Genomic DNA, 21022 nt, shown 5'->3' with positions numbered 1-21022 from the left:
TTCTTTCCTCCTCACCCTTCAGTTTCCTTTCCCCTTGCCCAGTGCAGGGTAGCCAACCACACTCAGCCTGGCTATCTCTTATCCCACGTCTAACTCATATCTCTCTTTCTTTCTCTCGCTATTTATCTTTCTCTCGTCCCCTCGAAAGAATCTACCTCTACGCCGAGATCACGATGCCGGATTGCAACAGGACTATCGAGGACCTGGAGTACGCGTGGGTCGTCGACACTCCTCTGGTTCGCTTCAACTTCGGCAACCGAAACTCTCCTGTGTACAGGGTCAGGCCTTTCGACCTGCCAGGTGTGTGTCTTTTCTTCATAACGGCGGCGCGGCACGTTACAAGCGTACAGCCGTCGCCATCCGCAGGGGTGGCTTATCGGCTACGTGGCGTTGCACTGCTGTCATTGTTGTCTGAAATGAAGAGCTGAACTGAACTAAGCACGAGGGCACGGGTTCGATCCCCTACGGCGGTGGCCACTTTTCTACTCGGGTGAGATGCGAAAACGTCTGCCCACGTGTGGCTTGATTATAGGTGCACATTAAGAATCCTTAGGGGTCACAACATTTCATTATGCCCATTCTCATAATCCTATCATGCTTTCGACATGCAAATTCCTATCATTACGTTTTGTAGAGCCGTCGTCGTACTCAACCCACGCACGCCAGCGCCTGTGTTGTCTTCTTGTCTTTGTAGGCGTGTCTTCGCGCTACACTATGACGTTCAGCAAGCACCAATTAGCCCAACAGCAAGTCCTGCTGAAGCAAACTCCGCCAGTCTTTATACGGCTTGAGGACATGAACACGGGACACAACTCGCTTATTTGAAATTTCTTCCCTTTTCTCGTTTTTTTTTCTCGGTAGCTAGCTGACCCGAAGGTCGTGGGTTCGATCCCGGCCGCGGTGGTCGCATTTCGATTGAGGAGCAATGCCAGAGGCCCGCGTACTGTGCGGTGTCAGTGCACGTTTAAGAACACTAGATGGTCGAAATTTCCGGAGCCGTCCACTATGGTGTGCCTCGTAATCACATCGTGGTTTAAGCCCCATGGAGCTGTTTGAGTTCGAGGTTTACCCCTTCGGAGCGTAACGCAGCTTCTAGCGGGTATACGTGCCACAGAAATTGGGCAAGCCCGACTACTCACCTTTGGTCCACTAAACGTTATGAATTTGACATTTGAAGCAGCTTCACTGACAGCATCGCGAAGGCTAGTTAAACAATGTAGATGGTTGCAAAACTACTACAGAGCAAAATCAAGCCATGAAATAGCAATGTGATGCCACCTGCTCCGCTGTTTAACCATGCAGTCTTCGCGACGTTAGGTCATTGAAGCTGCTTCAAGTTTTGTTTTCCTTCCTTTTTTTTCTTTTGCTTATCGCAGCGGACACGAACGCAACTTTCACGGTACGCGTATTCAACTACTACAACTCCGAGGAGTACGGCGAGGCGTCGGTCACCCTCGTAGTCGGATCGCCTCCACTGACGGCTGTCATCAAAGGTGAGAGTGATCCGGTGCGCTCGTGTTTCATTATCGTATGCGTTTATGGTAGCGTGGCGCTCGAAAAACTCGGTTTTTGTAGTGAACAGCAACAAGGTCTGATGTTTGAAGGTGCGGCTGCCAGTGATATACAGCAAAGAGAAAATGTTGTGTGTGTGTGTGTGTGTGTGTGTGTGTGTGTGTGTGTGTGTGTGTGTGTGTGTGTGTGTGTGTGTGTGTGTGTGTGTGTGTGTGCGTGTGTGTGCGTGCGTGCGTGCGTGTGTGTGTGTGTGTGTGTGTGTGTGTGTGTGTGTGTGTGTGTGTGTGTGTGTGTGTGTGTGTGTGTGTGTGTGTGTGTGTGTGTGTGTGTGTGTGTGTGTTTAAGAGATTAAACTCACTCAGCTTTCTCACTGCCGTCGAGTGTTCCTCTTTAGATGCTTCTAGAGTCCGTAATATATATGTACTCATTCGCAAAGCTGAGAGCTTTTTGAGAGCCCCAGCTGATGATTACGCGAAGGAGAAAGGGAGCAGGCAATACGAAGCTAATGCGAGTCGTCACGATATAGTAGACAATCATAATAAAGTACTCGTGTGACATAAATGTAACATTGTGTCAATAAAACCTAAAAGAAAACTGCAACGCGAGAGCAAAAAGAAAATATTTACAAAAAGAAATAAATAGGCTGCAGCCATTGCTATAATTATGTCATTGTAGAAGATTCAACATTTTATTGTCTACAGTCACGACAGAACCAGAAAAGAGACAATAACGACTCAAGAAGAGAAGGTTCTCAGCAAGTTGTGGTGCTAATCGAATTCAGTAGCAATATGAGATCGCAAGATGCTCCACTCATTAGAACAGGTGCGATAGGTATTAACGATTTTGTTGTGTATATAAAAGCAGCAATATAAAAGCAGCGTACTGTAGTAGATATATCTTTCTCGGTCAACGCTGGCGAACTTCGTGTCCGTCGTTGCATTTCCAGGTGGTCCTCTTCGAGTGGCTGGTGTGAGCCAGAATGACGTCATTCTCGACGGCTCGCCGTCTAGTCCAAGTGTGAAGCCGCTCGTCTACCAATGGAGCTGTCTAGACGAGGTAGGCGCACCGCACTTGAGTATCATCACTAAAGGGGCCCTGCAACACTTTTCCAAGTAATCGTCTAATATGGCTTCATTAAAAGAGCTTATTGCCTCACAAATCGACTGCCGCAAAAATTTTTAGAATCCGTCAAGCACGAGCGGAGTTACAGAGATTTGCCGCACGCTTTAAGCGCTTTCTCTCTCCTCTCATACCAGCGAGCGCGCTGAAAGCTACGCAGGGAGGGGGATGACAAGAGGGCGAGAAGATGCGCCCCTTCATCAGCGCGCGTCGTGACCTTGAGCACTTTCATTTAATTTTTTCTTCGAACGCGCGGCTTACTTTCAGTGTGATCTCGAGCGAGCGAGCGGGCACGTGGCGGCATCCCGCGGCGGCCACGGTAACTATGCAGCTCGCCATGCTGAAATCAGCCAACGGCCGTGGACTTGGGTATACGGCGCAGTGATTTGGGTATATGACATCATTTGTAGAGAGAATAGGGAACTATTTCTAGCCGACTTTGAGAATTAATTGTAAATTCCAGGCCGTGTGCTGCGCTATAACGTTTGGCTCCCGTGTTCTCGGGAGCCTCGACTACCGATCCGCAGCGTTTTCTGACCATGCTGAAGCAGTGTTGCAGAATCCCTTTAACGAAACAAACGGCAAATATCGGATTAAATTATGAGAAATGCGAGGCGGCAACATCGAAAGGACTAAAAATATGCAGCATTGTCCGCATTCATTCTCGACCCAATGATTGGGTTTGATTTTTCTTTCTCTCTTTAACAAGGACCTGCAACCGTGCTACGACTACGGACCTGCAGCGGCCGGCGACTTGCTTCTCGAACCCCTGGAGACGAACCGAGACGTTCTCCGTGTGATGGCCGAGAGACTGGAGCCCGGAAAGAGGCTCAACTTCACTCTCGAGGTCTTCCGCGGCGACAACAGCAGCAGCGAAGGCGTGGCCGCCTCCACGCTGGTCGTCACACGTGACGAACCCATACCTCTGGTGAGGGAGCGACTGGGTGAGGGAAATGGCAATATGCGTGCGTGTTAGATGTCCAAAAGGCGCGTCCAAGGCGCTGTCGGGCTCCACATAAGGGGGGGGGGTGCGCTGCGATAAAACGTTGCCCCACCCCCCGCCCCCTAATTGGAAACACTGCGCACGCCTTTGGGTATTGTAGTTCCCCAAATAGAGTCCCCACGCCCACTTACATGTTCCAGTTAAAAGCTGGGGGCTTTTCGAACCAATCTATGACTAAAGGTATTCCGAAGAGAAAGAGGGGTAACGTGCGAGCGCTGAAGAACTAAGATACCCGTAGCAAAAGGCTCGTTTCTCAGTCTTTCAAGGAGCTTTTTCATCACCAGAGTTTTGTGAATTGCATAGGAAACCATCTTACCTGGTCGCATTACCACTCACAGTGTACACAAAAAATCTTCGGCTGTTGCTGCGACTCCACTCAATCGCAGCCTTTTCTCTAAGTTTGTTTGGTTCATCTCTTGCAAGAGAGTGAAACGGGAACAAGTTTGCCTAAAACCATGTGTGCCCTCTTATGCTAACATCGTGCTATTCGGCGCTGATTCATTGAGTGAGTGAGTGAGTGAGTGAGTGAGTGAGTGAGTGAGTGAGTGAGTGAGTGAGTGAGTGAGTGAGTGAGTGAGTGAGTGAGTGAGTGAGTGAGTGAGTGAGTGAGTGAGTGAGTGAGTGAGTGAGTGAGTGAGTGAGTGAGTGAGTGAGTGAGTGAGTGAGTGAGTGAGTGAGTGAGTGAGTGAGTGAGTGAGTGAGTGAGTGAGTGAGTGAGTGAGTGAGTGAGTGAGTGAGTGAGTGAGTGAGTGAGTGAGTGAGTGAGTGAGTGAGTGAGTGAGTGAGTGAGTGAGTGAGTGAGTGAGTGAGTGAGTGAGTGAGTGAGTGAGTGAGTGAGTGAGTGAGTGAGTGAGTGAGTGAGTGAGTGAGTGAGTGAGTGAGTGAGTGAGTGAGTGAGTGAGTGAGTGAGTGAGTGAGTGAGTGAGTGAGTGAGTGAGTGAGTGAGTGAGTGAGTGAGTGAGTGAGTGAGTGAGTGAGTGAGTGAGTGAGTGAGTGAGTGAGTGAGTGAGTGAGTGAGTGAGTGAGTGAGTGAGTGAGTGAGTGAGTGAGTGAGTGAGTGAGTGAGTGAGTGAGTGAGTGAGTGAGTGAGTGAGTGAAACGACGATGGCGTGAAAGCCTCACCGACTACGTTATCGAAACGCGGTTATCCATCGGACCCAGGTATCCCTCGACGAGATACTGGTGGGCAACAAGCCGGTGTACGAGTACGATGCCACGACGGACACTTATTGGGTCAACGCGGGTCCGACGGTGGTTGTCCACGCGATATTCTTCGTCCACTCAAAGGCTATATCGATCAACTGGAACGTTCCAGGTAATTGAAACCGATGGCGCGTCTCCTGCGTTGATGATGCTTTGACTGTTTTACCTACTTGCTGGGTACGCGAGAAACATCTAGATGTATGTCGTGTACGTAAATGTACGCATGTTTCTTGCAGGCTTTCCCTGCCAGTACAGCACGGCCGGTGTCAAGAAAGGCCTGGAGGGTCACACTTACCTGACGCTGCCAGAAGGTATGTATGTTTAAAGACTCCTTTGGTCGCGTGGCCTCATACATCGTTTAACGTCTCAAGGTTATTGTTAGCGAGGCAGCGATACATAAAATGAAGGAGACGCTTTACAGACTTGGATCCCGTAGTCCGAAGACTGTAGGCGGGCTCACGATGATTAATGCATGTTTTAAAGAATGCATTGGCAAATGGCAAGAAAAAAGTAATATCAGTGAAGCATACTAGCCTAGCCAGAAATTTTTTCGGGGAGGAGGGGGGGGGGCAGTTTTGTCGCAGCGAAACCCTTCCCCCCCCCCCCTCCCCCCCCCCATCGGTGGTCGAGTACAAAATACATGCTGCACAATTGATCTAAACATGAAATGAAATGACGGCGTACTTCTCACAATGGCCTGCCTTTGGTCCCTGGCTTTCCGGGAGTAAAAATGGGAAGTAAACTGTTCTTAGAATGCAACATCAAGTGTTTTCGGCCGCCATTGCCGTCAGAAAACTGCGTGGTCTTAACCCCGCTCTTTAAATAATGACGGTACAGGTTAGACTGAGTAAAGGTATACGGGAGGGACAGACTTTGCGCCCCCGGCCCTTAGGTGTTTAGGGGGTGCAAAGTCCGGATGTGACTGTCGACACTTCCTCTTCCGGTGCAAGCACGCTTTGCTTCCCCTTTCCTTAAGGAAGCCTGGTTCCCCACGGCTCCTACACGGCCCATCTGGAAGTGTGCGAGAAGAGCCACTGCGGTGGCATCAACGTGTCGCTGAACGCCAAGCCCGGACCGTCGCTGTGCCGACTTCAGTTTGAGGCCGAGGAGCCGGTGGAACAGCTCAACCTCGTGAGTGGCGCATCCACTTATGATTCTAGCAAAGTGTCCACCAACACTATTTCTCCAAATCAGCAATGGCTTGAGCATATATGTCCGTTCCCTATAGGAAGTGTGAAGAAACGATACAACATGTGTTGGGTTTTTAGCAGCGAAGCTGTTCTTAGTCGAGGCTTTCATGTCCGGGGTCGTGGTAGCGGTGATCACGTGGCCTCGCTGTGTGGGGAGAGTGAGGCTCGGTAGGAAGGGGAGGGCTGCTTGTGCTGCGAGAGGCGAGTGCGGAGGATGTCTAGGGGTGAACCTTCGAGAAACGCGCCAAGATGGGGTGATGGTGAGGTGCAGTGGAGCGTAAAATAGCGTGCCAGTGTCAGTGTTCAGGAGCTTGCGCTTTCAAGATGGCGAACATTTGTCACTCTCCCGATGAAGAAGCCGCCCGACGAGAGCGTCAGCGAGAGTTGACGCGAGAACGGCCGCCGAGCCAACCGCGATGTTCGCACAAGAGAGGCCGAAGCTAAGCGCCAACGAACGGAAGACTGAAAAGCATAGAAGTACGATATAGCGTGATGAAGGACGGGCATAAGCTTCGCTGTTGCGCAGGGGCGTAGCCACGTTAGGGCACACCGGGCCCGTGCCCCCCCCCCCCCCCCGAAATTTTTTTTGCCATAGCATACAGAACAGAAAATGACACTCGACCACATCTGCCTGCTCGGCCCCACTACAGATCAAGGAGGTGCCCCCCCCCCCCCGAAAAAAAATTCTGCCTACGCCCCTGCTGTTGCGACAGTGTTAGCGAAGTGGAGCTGGCTGGATTTTTTTCTTTTTGTAGCGTTAGCTACCCTTGCCCAGCCGGAGCCGATTTCGCGTGGATCCTCATGAGCCGTGCTGCGCATGCGCGAGGATCAGTGATGTCACACAGCTGGCTCACCGGAGCCGGCATCTCACGCGCCCTCCGCCACCGCCGAGCGCGACTCGCCGCTGCTGGTCTGCGCGTTCGGGACGAGTGACGTCGTAGCCATGGCAGACACACTGGCGCCGGCGCGCGCGCGGCTGTTCGCCTTCGCTGTGCAGCCGCCGTCTGACACTGAGCTGAAGCCGCTTAATAGCGCCTCTGACTGGCGTTTGCAGGTGGGTAAAACCATGGAGAAGGAGAGCGCAAATGCTGCTCGACGGCGCAGAAGAGCCGAGAAGCTTATCTCATCGGATCCCGAAGTAGTTGCCTGGCAATTAGCAGTTCAGCGTACTAAGAAGGAACAGAAGGAGGCTAATAATCCTAGACAATCTGGAAGGCTAAGAATAATCAGCTGAACCCTTGCTAACGCTACGTATATCCTGGCATAGCCGAGCTAAGCCACTGCAATTCTTTTTTTGTGATCGTTCTAACTTCGCATGCGATGTTCTTCGCTTTGAGACAATCATCATATTCAGGGGGAATAAAGATCCTTAGATAATGACCCCTGGCATCTCAGCCTTGCGAAGCGACGCGGGCATTGCTATACAGTTCTCGAAATTGCGGCTTCAGAGGTCGATTGCAGACGTAGTGTAAGCCGCACGTGTGCTGGACTAAGTTAACATCTGTCTCTCCCTCTCTTTCTTTCCATCGCTTGATCATCATCTTCCTGCGCAGGACAGCAGACCAGGCACGCATTTATTTATTTCAAAGTACCTCACAGGCCCATGGGGAGCACTAAGAAAGCATCGTAGAACAAGTGACAACAGAAAACCGATGCATGAGAGCCAAAATGTTTAGAGTAATAACGTGCTTTAGAAACACTGTTACAAGTAAAGCTAGATGAGAAAGCAATATTAAGAATAGTCAGAAAAAAATGCAGTCATGGTAACAAAGAAAACAAAAAGAACCGCAAAAAAAAGCTCACAGTGTCTCTTATGCATTCGTCTGAGATGATGATGATGATGATTTCCTTGATGCATGGCTCACACCCACTCTGGGGGATTGGCCAAGAAACGATTAATTTTAGGTAGAAGTGACCACATATGATTTCTATGACTAATGAATTGTAGAGTAGTTAGAAAAAATGCATAATGCTCATTTAAAATTCCTAATTAAAACCGCCCTGATTCAATTAAGAATTTTTGTACAGCGGAACAGACATCCCGGTGACAGTGACCTAATGAGGAGGCTCCCAAGGATAGAATATTAGAAGTAATGAAATCCAATCTAATTCGATTAAACGCTGCTTTGAGAATGTTTTTCCTTAGTAAATTGAAACGGTTACATGATAAGAAATAATGTTCAACTGTTTCGTCCTGGTTACGAAACGAGCAGAGAGGGGAGGGAGCCAGACCAGATCTATACATATAAAAATTTAGTTTTGGAACGCGACATCGTAATTTAGTAAAAATAACTTCATCTTTTTTTGTTGAACAGAAATTCCTAGGCCAAGGGAACAAGAGGTGTCGATATTCGTCTTGATGAGTGATTAATGTTTTGCCAGAGTCTTGAATTATGGCACGCCTTCTAAATCTGTCACGAATTATGAGTGCTGTTATGGGAATAATTGAGAATATGGGACCACTGAGAGCGGCTTTCGCCAGAGAGTCCGCCATTTCATTCATTTTTATCCCTTTGTGTCCCGGTACCCAGATTAATCTAATTAAAGTTACGTGGGTGGGAACAAGAAAATGAAAAGTACGTGATAATTGAGATTCGGTATTTGCAGCGAGTGCGGAACACAAAGATAATGAATCTGTAATTATTGCAACTCTTGAGGTTGATGGGGTCAGCTTTCGTAAAGCCATAATTACCGCTAGAAATTCCGCCGAAAATACTGATAAGAAATCAGGAAGTCTTAATGAAAATGACCAGTTGAAGGTCTCAGAGAAAATACCAATGCCAGATTTTTCTTCGGATTGTGAGGCATCTGTAGCTATGATATTTGTCGTATGTATCCCCTCTAAATGCCTTTGGAGTAGGCCGTTTAATATCTGGTAAGGCAAATTTTTGGCATGATTTGGATATATATTGTCAAAAATGATTTTAAGGTTGTGCTTTTCCTTGTCAATGGAAGGAACTTCACTCAGTTTAACATCTAAGGGTCCAATAAGTGCTTGTACGTAACTCACCTGTGGTGTATGAAACCGAGGCCAGTAAGATTGAAAAAATAACGCTGGGTGAGACATGAAAATAATTGACTCGAAGGCGAAAGCCATCGTCTTCTTTTTCTTCTCATTCGATTGCATTGGTCCCGACACCTCCGAATGCTTTCTGCACCTAGCGTGGTTTCGCACTGCCTCCGCGATCGGAGGTATTGCAAGCTTTCTACTAAAAGACAGGGCTTGCAAGCACGGGTACAAGTCAAGACGCCACAAACGCCGGCGTTTGTGGTGTCTTGACTCCTTTCTTGTGTCCGTGTTTGCATGCCCTGTCTTTTAGAATGAGTGCTTACCAACTATAGCTCAGCTCTCTGCTACTCAAAGCTTCCTACACCTTGCGTACCTGCGCTATCGGCCCACCTATGACCAAGCGACGATGTCATGTGTCATGTACCATGACGTCACCAATGTGACGTCATATTTAAGGCAATGTGACGTCACAACATTCGGTGGCCTGTGACGTCATTGGTGACGTCATCGCACAATAATGATGATTTTTCGCATCACTCGTGTTGACGCTTTTGGGGAGGTATCAGACTTCGGACTCGGTGAAGATTATTTAAGGGGACTTATTCTACTACGCGACCCGACACACTGGGCCCCAGACTCGTTTGAGGATACAAGCGGTTTTTCCGAACAGCTTGTCTCGCCAGCTGCCAGAGGTAGGCGCCCCATTGCTTCGATGACGCTCTCTCGCCTTCACGCGGATCATGTGACCCGGCCGCGGCTTCCCAGCCGCCAGGTCTCGGGGTCGAAGGTCGGTCGAAGCACAGCGACGCTCGGTTCGAATGTAAGAGGCACTGTGACAGGCATACACCTCTCGATTCCCGTAACCATACAATGGTTGTTCGCGGGCCAGTTGGTACATCTTGAACATAAAACAGCGCGCTTAGACAGGACAGAGAGTTACAAGAAGCACACAAACACAGCGCTGACTAACAACTGAGGTTTATTTTCACGAAACGTAAAAAAAGGGGGTGGGGAGAAAAAGAAAAAGTGCAAAGTCTTGGGCCGGTATTCAGACAAGCTGAGAAGAAAGCTTCGGGAAGCCTTCGAAATTCACAAACGAGAAGAGGGTTGTATCAGCTCTCCGTCTGTCGGCCTCTCACAAAAAGAACTCTGTTTTCTCGGGAGCTGAGTCTGGAGTTGGGGTAAAGAACCTGTTTTAGGGGCGTAGTTCCTCTTAGTCTAACCTTGTCACGTCTCCGTTGTCCGGCGTAAACGGCAGTATCTCTGTCCGGCGTAAACGGCAGATGGCACTGTCTCATAGAATTACATACAAACTGCAGTTCAGGGACGATATTCTAGATGGCGCTGTACACAATCTGTGTCGTCATCACCATTTCTCGTCTCATTTCCTAGATGGCGTTGGTCCAATAGAATTGTGTGCAATATGGCGCTTGTGTGAATCGACACTAGATGGCGGTAGAAGTGCCGCTGCTCTCCGATTGGCTGCTGCGCGGGCTGCGCGGGGATGCGCAGGGAGCGAGCGCCTCTCTCATTCTCCCGGATCGTCCTCGTACGAGTCGGATCGTTGGTAGAGCATGGGCGATGCGCAGCGGCGGGCGCTCACTTGGCGGCAGCCAGGCGGATCCCGTGACGGTGCGCGCCAAGGACGCCGCTGAGAAACGGGCTCAACGAGAAGCCGATCCCGAGACCATGATTGCTTCAGGAGCTTCGCCCAAGCTCTTCATCATTCACCCGTGGATATGCTGTAATTTTTTTTTTGGGGGGGGGGGGCGCTTCGCCGTGCTGGTGCTGCGACGTGGTTTTCCGTTTTCTTTTTCTTTCTTTTTCTTCCTTTTTTTCTTTCTTTTCCTTCCGTTTCTTTTTTCTTTTTCTTTTTCTTCCTTTTCTTCCTTTTTTCTTTCTTTTTCTTCCGTTTCTTTTCTCTTTTTTCTTTCTATCTTTTTCTTTTTCTCCCCACCCCCTTTTTTCACGTTTCGTGAAAATAAACCTCAGTTGTTAGCCAGCGCTGTTTCTGTGTGCTCCTTGTAACTCTCTGTCCTGTCTAAGCGCGCTGTTTTATGTTCATACAATGGAATAGTCGTGGTCTGTTCACCACCAGGTTAACGACCGACGCGGCGTCCTTCGGTTCGCGGGGTGCAATGGAAACAGCGTGAAGGCATCCACGGCTGCAACATCGATATATCTCGGCGGAGTCCGCGGACCTGCTAGCAACGCCGACGGCCAATTTTCGTGTTTGAGGAGGCATCAAAAGCGTTCGCCTTACAAAAAAAAATCATAAAATGCGCTCATACCTCGAGCACATAGTGAAGCATTATTTCTTCCGCCGCTCCCTAGGGGGCCAGCGAGGCACGCGCATTCTAGAGTTAGTGTATGGTTTCTTTAGCATATACTTTAGCATATACAGTAACTCTAGCGCAATTGGGAAGCACAACGCTGCGTCTCTCGCATTCATGAATCTGAGAGTGACGCAGATTACCGGCTTGCCAGAGACACTACGGAGTCACATTTTGAAAAAATTACACCATTTCCCGCTAAAGGGGACCATGAGGCGATGCGAAGCCGGAGCACTTGCACGATCGCGTTCCGTTGGCGTTCTTTGGGCATGCTACCGACCTCGCGTCGTGGAACGCGAAGAGGAACGCTACGCGCGTCTTGTCTTCCCTCTAGCCTGGCCGTTAATTCTCACAGGGCGAGCGGGGAACGCGGTCGGCAGGCGTGCGAGAGAGGGCAGCGTAGGAGAGGAGAGAGAGGGGGAGGGGACGCGCATGCGCTGGTGCTCATCGCGACGTTGCGCAGGAGAGAATTTCGGCATGTCTAGCCAGCGCCCTCTAGAATATTTTCTCTAGGTGGCATTGGTCTAGCCCGCGTTTCAGAGGAAGAGAGGAAAGGGGGAAATGGGAGAATGGAAGTGGAGAGGGGGAAATGGGAGAGGGGGAGTGGAGAGGGTATGCGCATGCGCAGTAAGGGTGGTCACGCCGCACACCACCACCACCACCGGATTGAACTCCGCCATAAGATACTTCGCATCTAAAACATGGGTGCATTCCCAGGATGTTTAAAAAAAATTCTTTTTAAACCTCCTCGGGGCATACGGTGCATCCCTCCTTGGTGCGTCCACGTAGAAGGATGTCATGCTGGCCCTACAGCAATACACGCAGCGTGTTTGTATTTTCCTTTATGGAGGCACGTTTCGCTTTCGTGTCATGAACAATTCCTATGCAGGAGGAGTCAAGTGTGGTTATTTTAGTTAAAAGGCATACGCTTTCGATAATTTTATCTGATTATAATACGCTTTACGAACCAATGCATTGAATTTTACAAGATGATTAATAGGTGCATTCGAAAGCCCTTTGAGAGACAATGGGGTTTTGTAATGGTTAGGTTAAAGTACAGTTTAACGCACAGCGGAACGTGTGATACATACACATCCTGTATACCCATGTTGCAGTGAATCGGGTCAGTTACAGCTCGCCCATAGTTAGCTATATTCATAGTTCTCTACATCCTCAAGCTGGGGGAATATTACGTATACCGAGGCCCGCGCCGTCGAACGGTAACACCGAAGATGGTGTAGGCCCTCGTCGAGGCGCGAGCGCTCAACTGCAGGCATAATAAAGTTCCTTCCAATCCAATCTACATACTCAAACATTTCTACAGTCCAGCTGTAAATGGTACTGCTGCTTGGTTTTGCAGCGGAGATCCGCTTACAAAAGAACCAAGGAACTTTGGTTCTGAACACACATGGTACTCTGAATCGTCCCTCTTTTAGGGGCGAGGAGGAGGAGGTAAAACTTTATTTGACCAAGGGATTTGGGCACGTACGTCCCAGGGTCCCCGCACGACCCCACTACGCTATATAGCTCCTTATAGCGGCACCCGTTCTTCCCGTCGTAGTGTGTAACCAGTCTTTAAAAAATCACAGCATATCCACGGGGTGAATGATGATGAGTGGGGCGAAGCTACGGAGGGAATCATATGTAAACCGTGAAACTCTTCCGTGAAATGCGCCCAGTACATAAAGAGTGTGAAACATCGTGTATATATTAAACATCAAACTTTTATTGTACTGTTGGTTTACGTGGGCCCTTCATTATCACTTGTGATCGGTGAAATGCAAGTCCGCTCCCGAGCGAAAGAGCGCCAAGAGCGACCGCATTCCCCGCTCGCCCTGTGCGAATTAAAGGCAAGGCTAGAGGGAAGACAGGACGCGCGTTCCACGACGCGAGGTCGGTAGCATGCCCAACGAAAGCCAACGGAACGCGATCGTGCAAGTGCTCCGGCTTCGCATCGCCTCATGGTTCCATTTAGCGTCCCAAAACCAAATATATTGCTCAAGGTGTGCCTTGCGTTTTTCGTAGAAATAATTTCTTTATCATGTACATTGAGACGAAAAGTTGAAAGCTCACTAGAGTGTATCGCCCGCAAAGTATGTCTTTTAGTGTGATTTAACTCTCGTACGGCAGGGTCCTCGCGCCGTTGCCGGTCCACCTCGCCCGTTGACGATCGGGCGAGGTGGCTACATACAACTACTACTACTACACTTTAAGAAAAACATCTGGCGTTCTTTCGTTCTGCTTTTACAAAACATCTGGCGTCTTTCGTTGGTTTATTTCATCAATCAACGGCGTTTTGAACAAAATTTTTATTGTTTAATCACGCACAGGAGAAATCTCACCAGGCACTACCTTGGAGGTAAACAATGGCTGCTAATGGGAATGAGAGACAGAAGAAGTCGGCTTTTAGCTAACACTTACACTTCTACTTCTACTAACGTTTCCTACTGGAACATGCCAATGGCTGCTAATGGGGAATGAGAGACAGAAGAATTCGGCTTTTAGTTAACGCGCACGCTGCGAATTTTTTATTGTTCAACAACGCACAGGAGAAATCTCCCACCGGCACCACCTTGGAGGTCAAGGCGTAAGACTTGTTACGGACTACTACGATGACGACGACTACGAGGGACGAACGGGTGCCGCCTTAAGGAGCTTCGCCCCTAAAACGGAGGGGGCGTGCACCACTCACCTCCATTAAAAAGGCTGGACGGCGCATCCACGCTCTGCGAGGCGGGCGCTTGTGAAGCGCCCGCCTCGCAGAGCGGGGATAGGGGGGGCGCGAGGCAGCGTCTTCATTGAAAAAACCGACCGCTCGCGCTGCACAACCGTTCACTGACCACCCCATATATATATATAGGCACTGGATTTTGACCTCCAAGGTAGTGCGTGTGTGCGATTTCTCCTGTGCGTGATTAAACAATGAAAATTCACAGCGTACATGTAAAATTAAAGTGAGCTGCAAGTCGTCATAACTCTCATCGAACCTTTAGTATAAACGCGCCCGATCTCACGTCGGTGATGATGTACTGGGCAGAATTCACGGAAGATTCACGGTTTACCGATGAACCTCCGCAGCTTCGCCCACTCATCATCATTCACTCCGTGGATATGCTGTAATTTTTTTCTGAACATACAACGTTTGAGGATATTCCGTCTCCCTGAGCCATACGTCCGATGCATAGAGCTTGGGCGCGAGGCCCACCATTGGAAATTAGGTTCAATCCCAAATTCAAGTTGGCCCATCCCAACATTATTTTCTGCGGAGCCACGCCTTTCACGTTATAGAAATGATTTTGCCACCAAAATTGCTGGAGAACTTACCAAAAAATGTTGCGCATTAAAACTTGACATTGCGGTCTCTACACCTTCTTTTACCCCGTTTCGCACTTACTAGTTGCTTTAAGTTCTCTCTCCTTTGCTGCGATTCCTAGCTCACGCGGGTCCTTGTCTACCGCCGTCCGTTTGGAGAACTATAGTCCAGCAAACTCTATTATGTGGTATTTGTTCACCTTCCTCTCGTAGACTGCTTCTCCTTCTAACAGCCGCCGCGAAGCCTATAAGGTCTTAAGCTTTGGTCTATGCAAGTTTTGATTCTATATTGTTGGGTATCGGGTGTCTCTGCTTGCGGCTACATCTGCGCAGAGTTGATAGGCGAAGCGAGCAAAGGGGACTGTGAGTTAAGGCAAAATTTATATACATATAAACAGAGGCGTTGCATATTCAGCACTGGGGCTGACAGTTTATTGGGCGCGCACTGAGGCGCGGCGACGACCCGGGATTTCTTCGTTCGCTGTCCCCTTCTCCCTGCGCAGCTTGGTTCTTTTATAGCCCTGGGATCCCTTGCATCAGCCAGTAGTTCGAAGCCTCCAATCAGGCACCGCCGTTGGTCGCTGGCTGGAATCGGACCCGTGGATGAGAGGGCTTGCCGCACGTTGTATGAGGAATTGCCGTCGGTTACGTCAGGCGCAGCGCAGGAGTTGCCGTGGGTTTCATGAGACTCCCGCCTTGGTTGGCACCCGTTGCAGCGGTGTTGACGCTGGTTGCATCAGACAGTCTATCGCAGGCCCGTAGCCAGGAATTTTTTTCGGGGGCGGGGCACTTGCTGAAAACTTTGACTATTTGAGAAAAACACCTATTTTCATTATTTATTTTTCGTAAAAACACCTACTTCATCAAAATTTCGGGGGGGGGGGAGGGGGCGGGACCCAAGGCCCCCCTCCCCTCCTGGCTACGGGCCTGGTCTATCGATGTTGACGCCACTTGCGTGAGACTTTCTACTAGCTTGAATGCCTTGCCGAAGCAAGGAATTTTGGGTCTGTATAGCCGTGGAATAACAATATAGATACTGGCAAGTTCGCTGGAATGGAAAGGGAGCGGTAGGAATCATGTTAAAGAAGAGTGCACGCCGCACGGCATATGCTCATGTTTGTCTTGGCATCAATCAATGAATGTACTACATTTTTAAAAAGAAGCCTCTGGAAATTACTCGCTGAGGACACCGATAAACGTATCGTGTGACGCCACTTTAGTAATTATGGCAATGAAGCGTCGAAGGTCTTACAAGGAAAAGAAATGAATCTAGGCGCGCACAAGTCGCTGTTGTCGCCAATTTGCTTACAGTTTATAAGAAATTGTTTTCGAATAGCTTAGTTTTGTTGATAACGTCCGCGCAACAACGGTTATTTCTGTGGGCAGTTATAAATGCTCATATGTGCTTTGGCCGCGCGATAGCTTGAGGTTTCATTCTGGTATGCCCCATTTATTTATACAGATAGACCAACCTAAGAATGTATGTCACATAATTCGCCCTCAGGGATTGCCCGCCTTTCACGCAAGAAACTTCTTTGGAGATACCACATCGCGGCGTACGCGCAAAATGTGCGCTCGCTGTACATATTCTGTAAACGAATAGCGCCTGCAAACAGTTCTGTGCCTCTTTTTGTTGAAGATTATTACTTTCACTGTAAATATTTCTTTGCTTTCGAACTTATTAAATGCCCAGGAGGGCTTCCGTGTGGTATTTTCTTAGAGCGCCTACAGCCAAACCTACGAGGAGCGCGCCCGATAGAGGACGACTCCGTATTTCCGCGCCCCCAATACACCGACTTTTAGACGCCGGCTCCTCATCAAGTGCAGAAAGACCGGAATATTTACAGTTCACATAGGTGTTCACCATGAAGGCCCAGTCGCACCAAAAGCCTCAGATGCCTTATCAAACACGACAATTGCTCGTCGGGGTCAACACAAGTGATGCAAAAAATCGTCATGACGTCACATAGCGTCAAGTCTGTGACGTCATCATGACGTCACAGAACGTGAATTCACACGGTGACGTCATCACATGAGATCGTCGCTTGGTCAAAGGTGGGCCGATCACGGAGCCAGTGCAAGACCAAGTGAGGTGCAGAAAGCTTGTAACGCCTCTGATCGTGGAGGCAATGCAACACCACGTAAGGTGTAGAAAGCTGTCCGTGAAGGATCACATAAATTGAGTGAGAAAAAAAAAGAAGATGGTTTTCGCCTTCGAGTCGTTTTAGGCGAATGCAGAAGAGACCCTGTGAGTTTTAAAGGGACACTAAAGAGAAACAATAAATCGGTTTAGATCGATAGATTGTGCTCTGAGAACTCTAATGTCGTCAATTTCGCCGTCATAGGTTTATTAAAAGAGGAGATAATCAAGTTCAAAGTTTCATTCCTAAATTGCGCGCCGAAATCTCCCCGCTTGACGTCAGGGATTTCAAAGTGTATTTATGGTATTTTGGCGCCATTGGCTCAACAAAATTACCTCGAACTTGATATGTTAAGTCTATGGCCGCCTCAGAGGACAATGTACTTCATTTTTTTTACCGATTAGGAACTACGTAGCCTCTAGTAGGCGCCGTCAAAACATGTGACGTCACGGCGAATGGTGCGGAAACTTCAATGTGGCGTCGCCACCCACATTTTGTTTTTGCGCGTTTTCTCGCTTACTAAGCGTCTTCTCCCAGCAAGCGTGGTGTTTTCGGTATCGTGAAAGAGTACTTTACTAATATGAGAAAAATGGTTTTGCTCTTTAGTGTCCCTTTAAGTGGGTGGCACTTTAGGGGCTCGGCTTGTCGTCAGTCTGTAGATCTCATGTGGCGTGATCACGCTCACGATCAAGTGGTAAATACAGGAATCCAGAAATACAGATACAGTGGCAAATACTGGAATACAGACACCAAGAAGTAATCGCAATAATTAACTTAAAATCGCTAAAAGCGCTTCCGAAACATACTGCTGACACCGGCGCTGCGCAAGATAGGACGCCACTGCCTCGCCAAGCGCGCGATTGCTCCTCCCATTGGCGCTTCCCCAGCGCTTCGTTTCTACATCTGAAGAGGGAAGCAACCTGACGGAATTCGCTGTAGACGATACGAATCTCCGCTACCGTAACAAGTTGGAAGTCGATAAAGCGCAGCAAAAAGGAGCGCGCATATCGCACACCGACTTTGCGAATCTCCCTAACACTATTCTACTCGTGCCGGGGAATCCGTACATGCTTAACTCAAGCATTGACGTCACCGACGGTTTGTTAAACGGAGCACTGGAAACTCTACGAACGGGAACCGCTGGGTGCCTCAGGTTTCACAGTATAGTGGAGCTGCATTTAGCGCAGGATTTAGAACTGCACCAATCGCTACTCAAGAACGGCATTTCTCTTTCGCGGAATCACCTCATTAGTAAAGGGACGAGGTGCCAGAATATTCAAAGCTTTCCAATGACAGCGCTGGGTACTCAGGATCACCGCTTACGTGGATGACATCTCAGTGTTCGTGTGGAACCAAGCCGGCATCCGCGTGCTGTTTTAGCTGTTTGTCCACGGTGTTTACCCGCAAGATGGCGTAGTCGCTAACAGGAATTGGGAGAACTGCGCGGCTCCCTGCAGGGAGCCGCGCAGGCGTTCGCGTATGCCGCTTACCTCAATCTGTCGCTTGCTGAAGAAGTTACAGTGCGTATGAACCGAAGCATGTGCGTATGATTTCTATGTCGGGAACATTGCGCTCGTACTACGTCGGTTGGCAAGGCACTTTGCCTTGTTGGTCGCGGCCCCTTCCTCTGGAACGGCGAGACGCCGAAAACTAAACAAGTCTATAGCTTTCGAAGTGTTGTGGTGGGGGTTCAGCCTGCCTGATGTCCAAATATTCACGAAGGCGCTGACTGTGAAAACAGTGTACAAATGTTTCCATGACAACGAATGTCCTTGTCGTAACTTATTCTTGCACTGGTGCGGAACTCTGCGAGCAAACAGAACGTTACTGTGGTCAACAAGCAGAACACCTGCCATGCCCCCCACATTTACAGCAAAGCTCTCCATATCTACACTGTGCCATCGTCATCGCATTATTATTATTACTAGTAGTAGTAGTTGTAGTAGTAAGTAGTAGTAGTAGTAGTAGTAGTAGTAGTAGTAGTAGTAGTAGTAGTAGTAGTAGTAGTAGTAGCAGTAGTAGCAGTAGTAGTAGTCGTAGTCTAAAGAAATAAAGCAAAGTGATGATGATGATGCTTGAAATGTGTATGCGGGCGTACTTCAAATCTAGCGGTGTATTTACGACACCACGTGATCTCGCTAGCCAATCACATACACTCTCGCGCTTACAACTTCGCTGTTATGACGGTTCTCACGACATGAAACTACCTGATGTTTTTTCCCTTATTTTGCTGTTGACGTATCGATGGTGCGCACATTATTTACAGACGACAGCCGTGGTTCGTTCGTGCGTGGCGCCACCTGGATCGCAGCCGATGACCTACCAGCTTTGGGCGAACGACGGGGAGGCGGTCACGGTACCGCTGACCACCGTGCAACGCTCACCGTTCCTCCAGTTCATCGTGCCGTCCGCAAACTTTAGTTCCGTCTGCGTCCAGGCGAGTCGCTCAGTGCTATGTTACATCTGCTGTATATGACTCCTTATATGGTCGCGATACAGGGTGTTGTTTGAAGAAATGTGTTCGAAAATCCGCAAAAACCAGGAAAATGCGATATTTTCTCGCTGCCTTCACACAAGCTTTTTCTGTAGAGGCAGGCATCTAATATGGTTAAAGACATAATTTGGGACGGTAATAAAGAAAGTTCAATTAATTAACTTTTAATTAGTGGAGTTAGGCGGCTATGTCAAATGGGAGAATTAAAGTTTTTCATGCGAAGAACCCATCGCAGCTTTGAGATGTAGAAAAAGCGGCCTCTAGTAATTATTGTGGCGTAATGAAATTCAATCAAATTCAACGGCGAAACCGAAGCCGAAACACCGATGAGCGCAACAAGCAGACGACTAGAATTACGTCATTGTTCTACACAACGATTACAGAGGTGTAGTTCTTCCGCGTTCGTTAACGTATGTGCGCCATGCGTGCTATAATTTCAAGCGCAGCCCGCAAACCCACACAACGAAGTCGGTTGATGGTCGATATGTATATATAACGACACTCACTCATTCTGGACGTCGCAGAAGAATATGGCAGTTGTTCCCAATTGACTTAGCGTAATATGCCGCCCAAGCGGCTCTCCACTGGAAGCGTGCGGCATTGCGCCCAGGGTGTCGCAAAATCTCCAAAAACATTTCGAGTCAAATAATGTGAGCATAGCACTGCACAGAGCGACGCAGACCGAGGCAACAGCTGATCCCCCAATATGGCCGCCGGTTCGATGGAGGGGCGATTGTGACGTCACGTGCAAGCTTTGTCTTGCTGACCCTACAGCTCTACAGTAATACACACAGCGTGGTTTGTATTTTCCTCTGCGGAGGCACGTTTCACTTTCGTGTTATGAAGGATGCCTACGCACAAGGAATCAATAGTCGCTTGTTTTTAAGGTAAAAGGCATACGCTTTATACCATTATATCTGGTTATAATATCACTTTACGAACCAGTGCATCGAATTTTACAAGATGATGAATAGGTATATTCGCAAGCACTCTGAGCGACAGCGGAGGTTTGTGATGGTGAGTTTAAAGTATAGTTCTGCAACTATATATCTTACAACTTCGCACTTCAAGGTTGGCCGTTTTTTTGCTGCAAGTTGGGCTAGTTCAAGGAGGTTTTAAAAAAATTTCTGGAGCGGAAGCTCTCGCAACGCCTTGCCAGCAAAAGTGAAGCCAGCTTTTGCCCACCAAAGACCTCGGAAACATGCTCTTTTCTGGTGGTGCCCACTTATAGATGAAATGGCTTTGTTCTGTTACTGTAAATACTACGTTAATTATAAAATAAAAGATCGTTGTTGCCGACAAAAGTAACCCGTCCAAAGGAGTATTGGCGATTGATCACCAATAAAATTTCCCATGACCTTGAGGCTTATTTACGAAACCTAGTAACACAAAGACACACTTGCAGCAGTATCTGACCCGTAAAAGTTGCCATATTAAACTCGTCTGGCGTGCGTGGTAAACGCTCGCTTTCCTTCGCCACGCGTCGATGGCTTATCGTGCCCCTACCAAGATGGCGGGCGCAGCCGCCATCTTTTGGTGGGCATGGCTTCACTCTTGCGCAACAATCGCCACTCCAGCAATTTCTTTTTTAACCTCCTTGGGCTAGTTACTGTTCGCCCATAGAAGAATATATATATATATATATATATATATATATATATATATATATATATATATATATATATATATATATATATATGTGAAA

The 21022-nt window shown here is 48.5% G+C and overlaps 1 protein-coding gene across 1 annotated transcript in view; it reads left to right on the top strand.

Moving 5' to 3' along the window:
- The window catches only part of LOC119404912 (uncharacterized), a 42701-nt gene that overhangs the window by 7285 nt on the left and 14394 nt on the right, over positions 1-21022 (top strand). Inside the window, exons 7-14 of the mRNA XM_049419402.1 lie at positions 149-300; positions 1377-1493; positions 2459-2568; positions 3341-3559; positions 4796-4949; positions 5074-5148; positions 5814-5968; positions 19090-19260. Of these exons, the coding sequence (XP_049275359.1) occupies positions 149-300; positions 1377-1493; positions 2459-2568; positions 3341-3559; positions 4796-4949; positions 5074-5148; positions 5814-5968; positions 19090-19260 (1153 nt within the window). The remainder of the gene's footprint in view (positions 1-148; positions 301-1376; positions 1494-2458; positions 2569-3340; positions 3560-4795; positions 4950-5073; positions 5149-5813; positions 5969-19089; positions 19261-21022) is intronic.

Source organism: Rhipicephalus sanguineus, chromosome 9 (genome assembly GCF_013339695.2).
Source record: "Rhipicephalus sanguineus isolate Rsan-2018 chromosome 9, BIME_Rsan_1.4, whole genome shotgun sequence".
NCBI classification, from domain to species: Eukaryota; Metazoa; Arthropoda; class Arachnida; order Ixodida; family Ixodidae; genus Rhipicephalus; species Rhipicephalus sanguineus.
The sequence above is the reverse complement of the archived record's forward strand: the minus strand, read 5'-3'. Positions and strand labels throughout refer to the sequence as shown.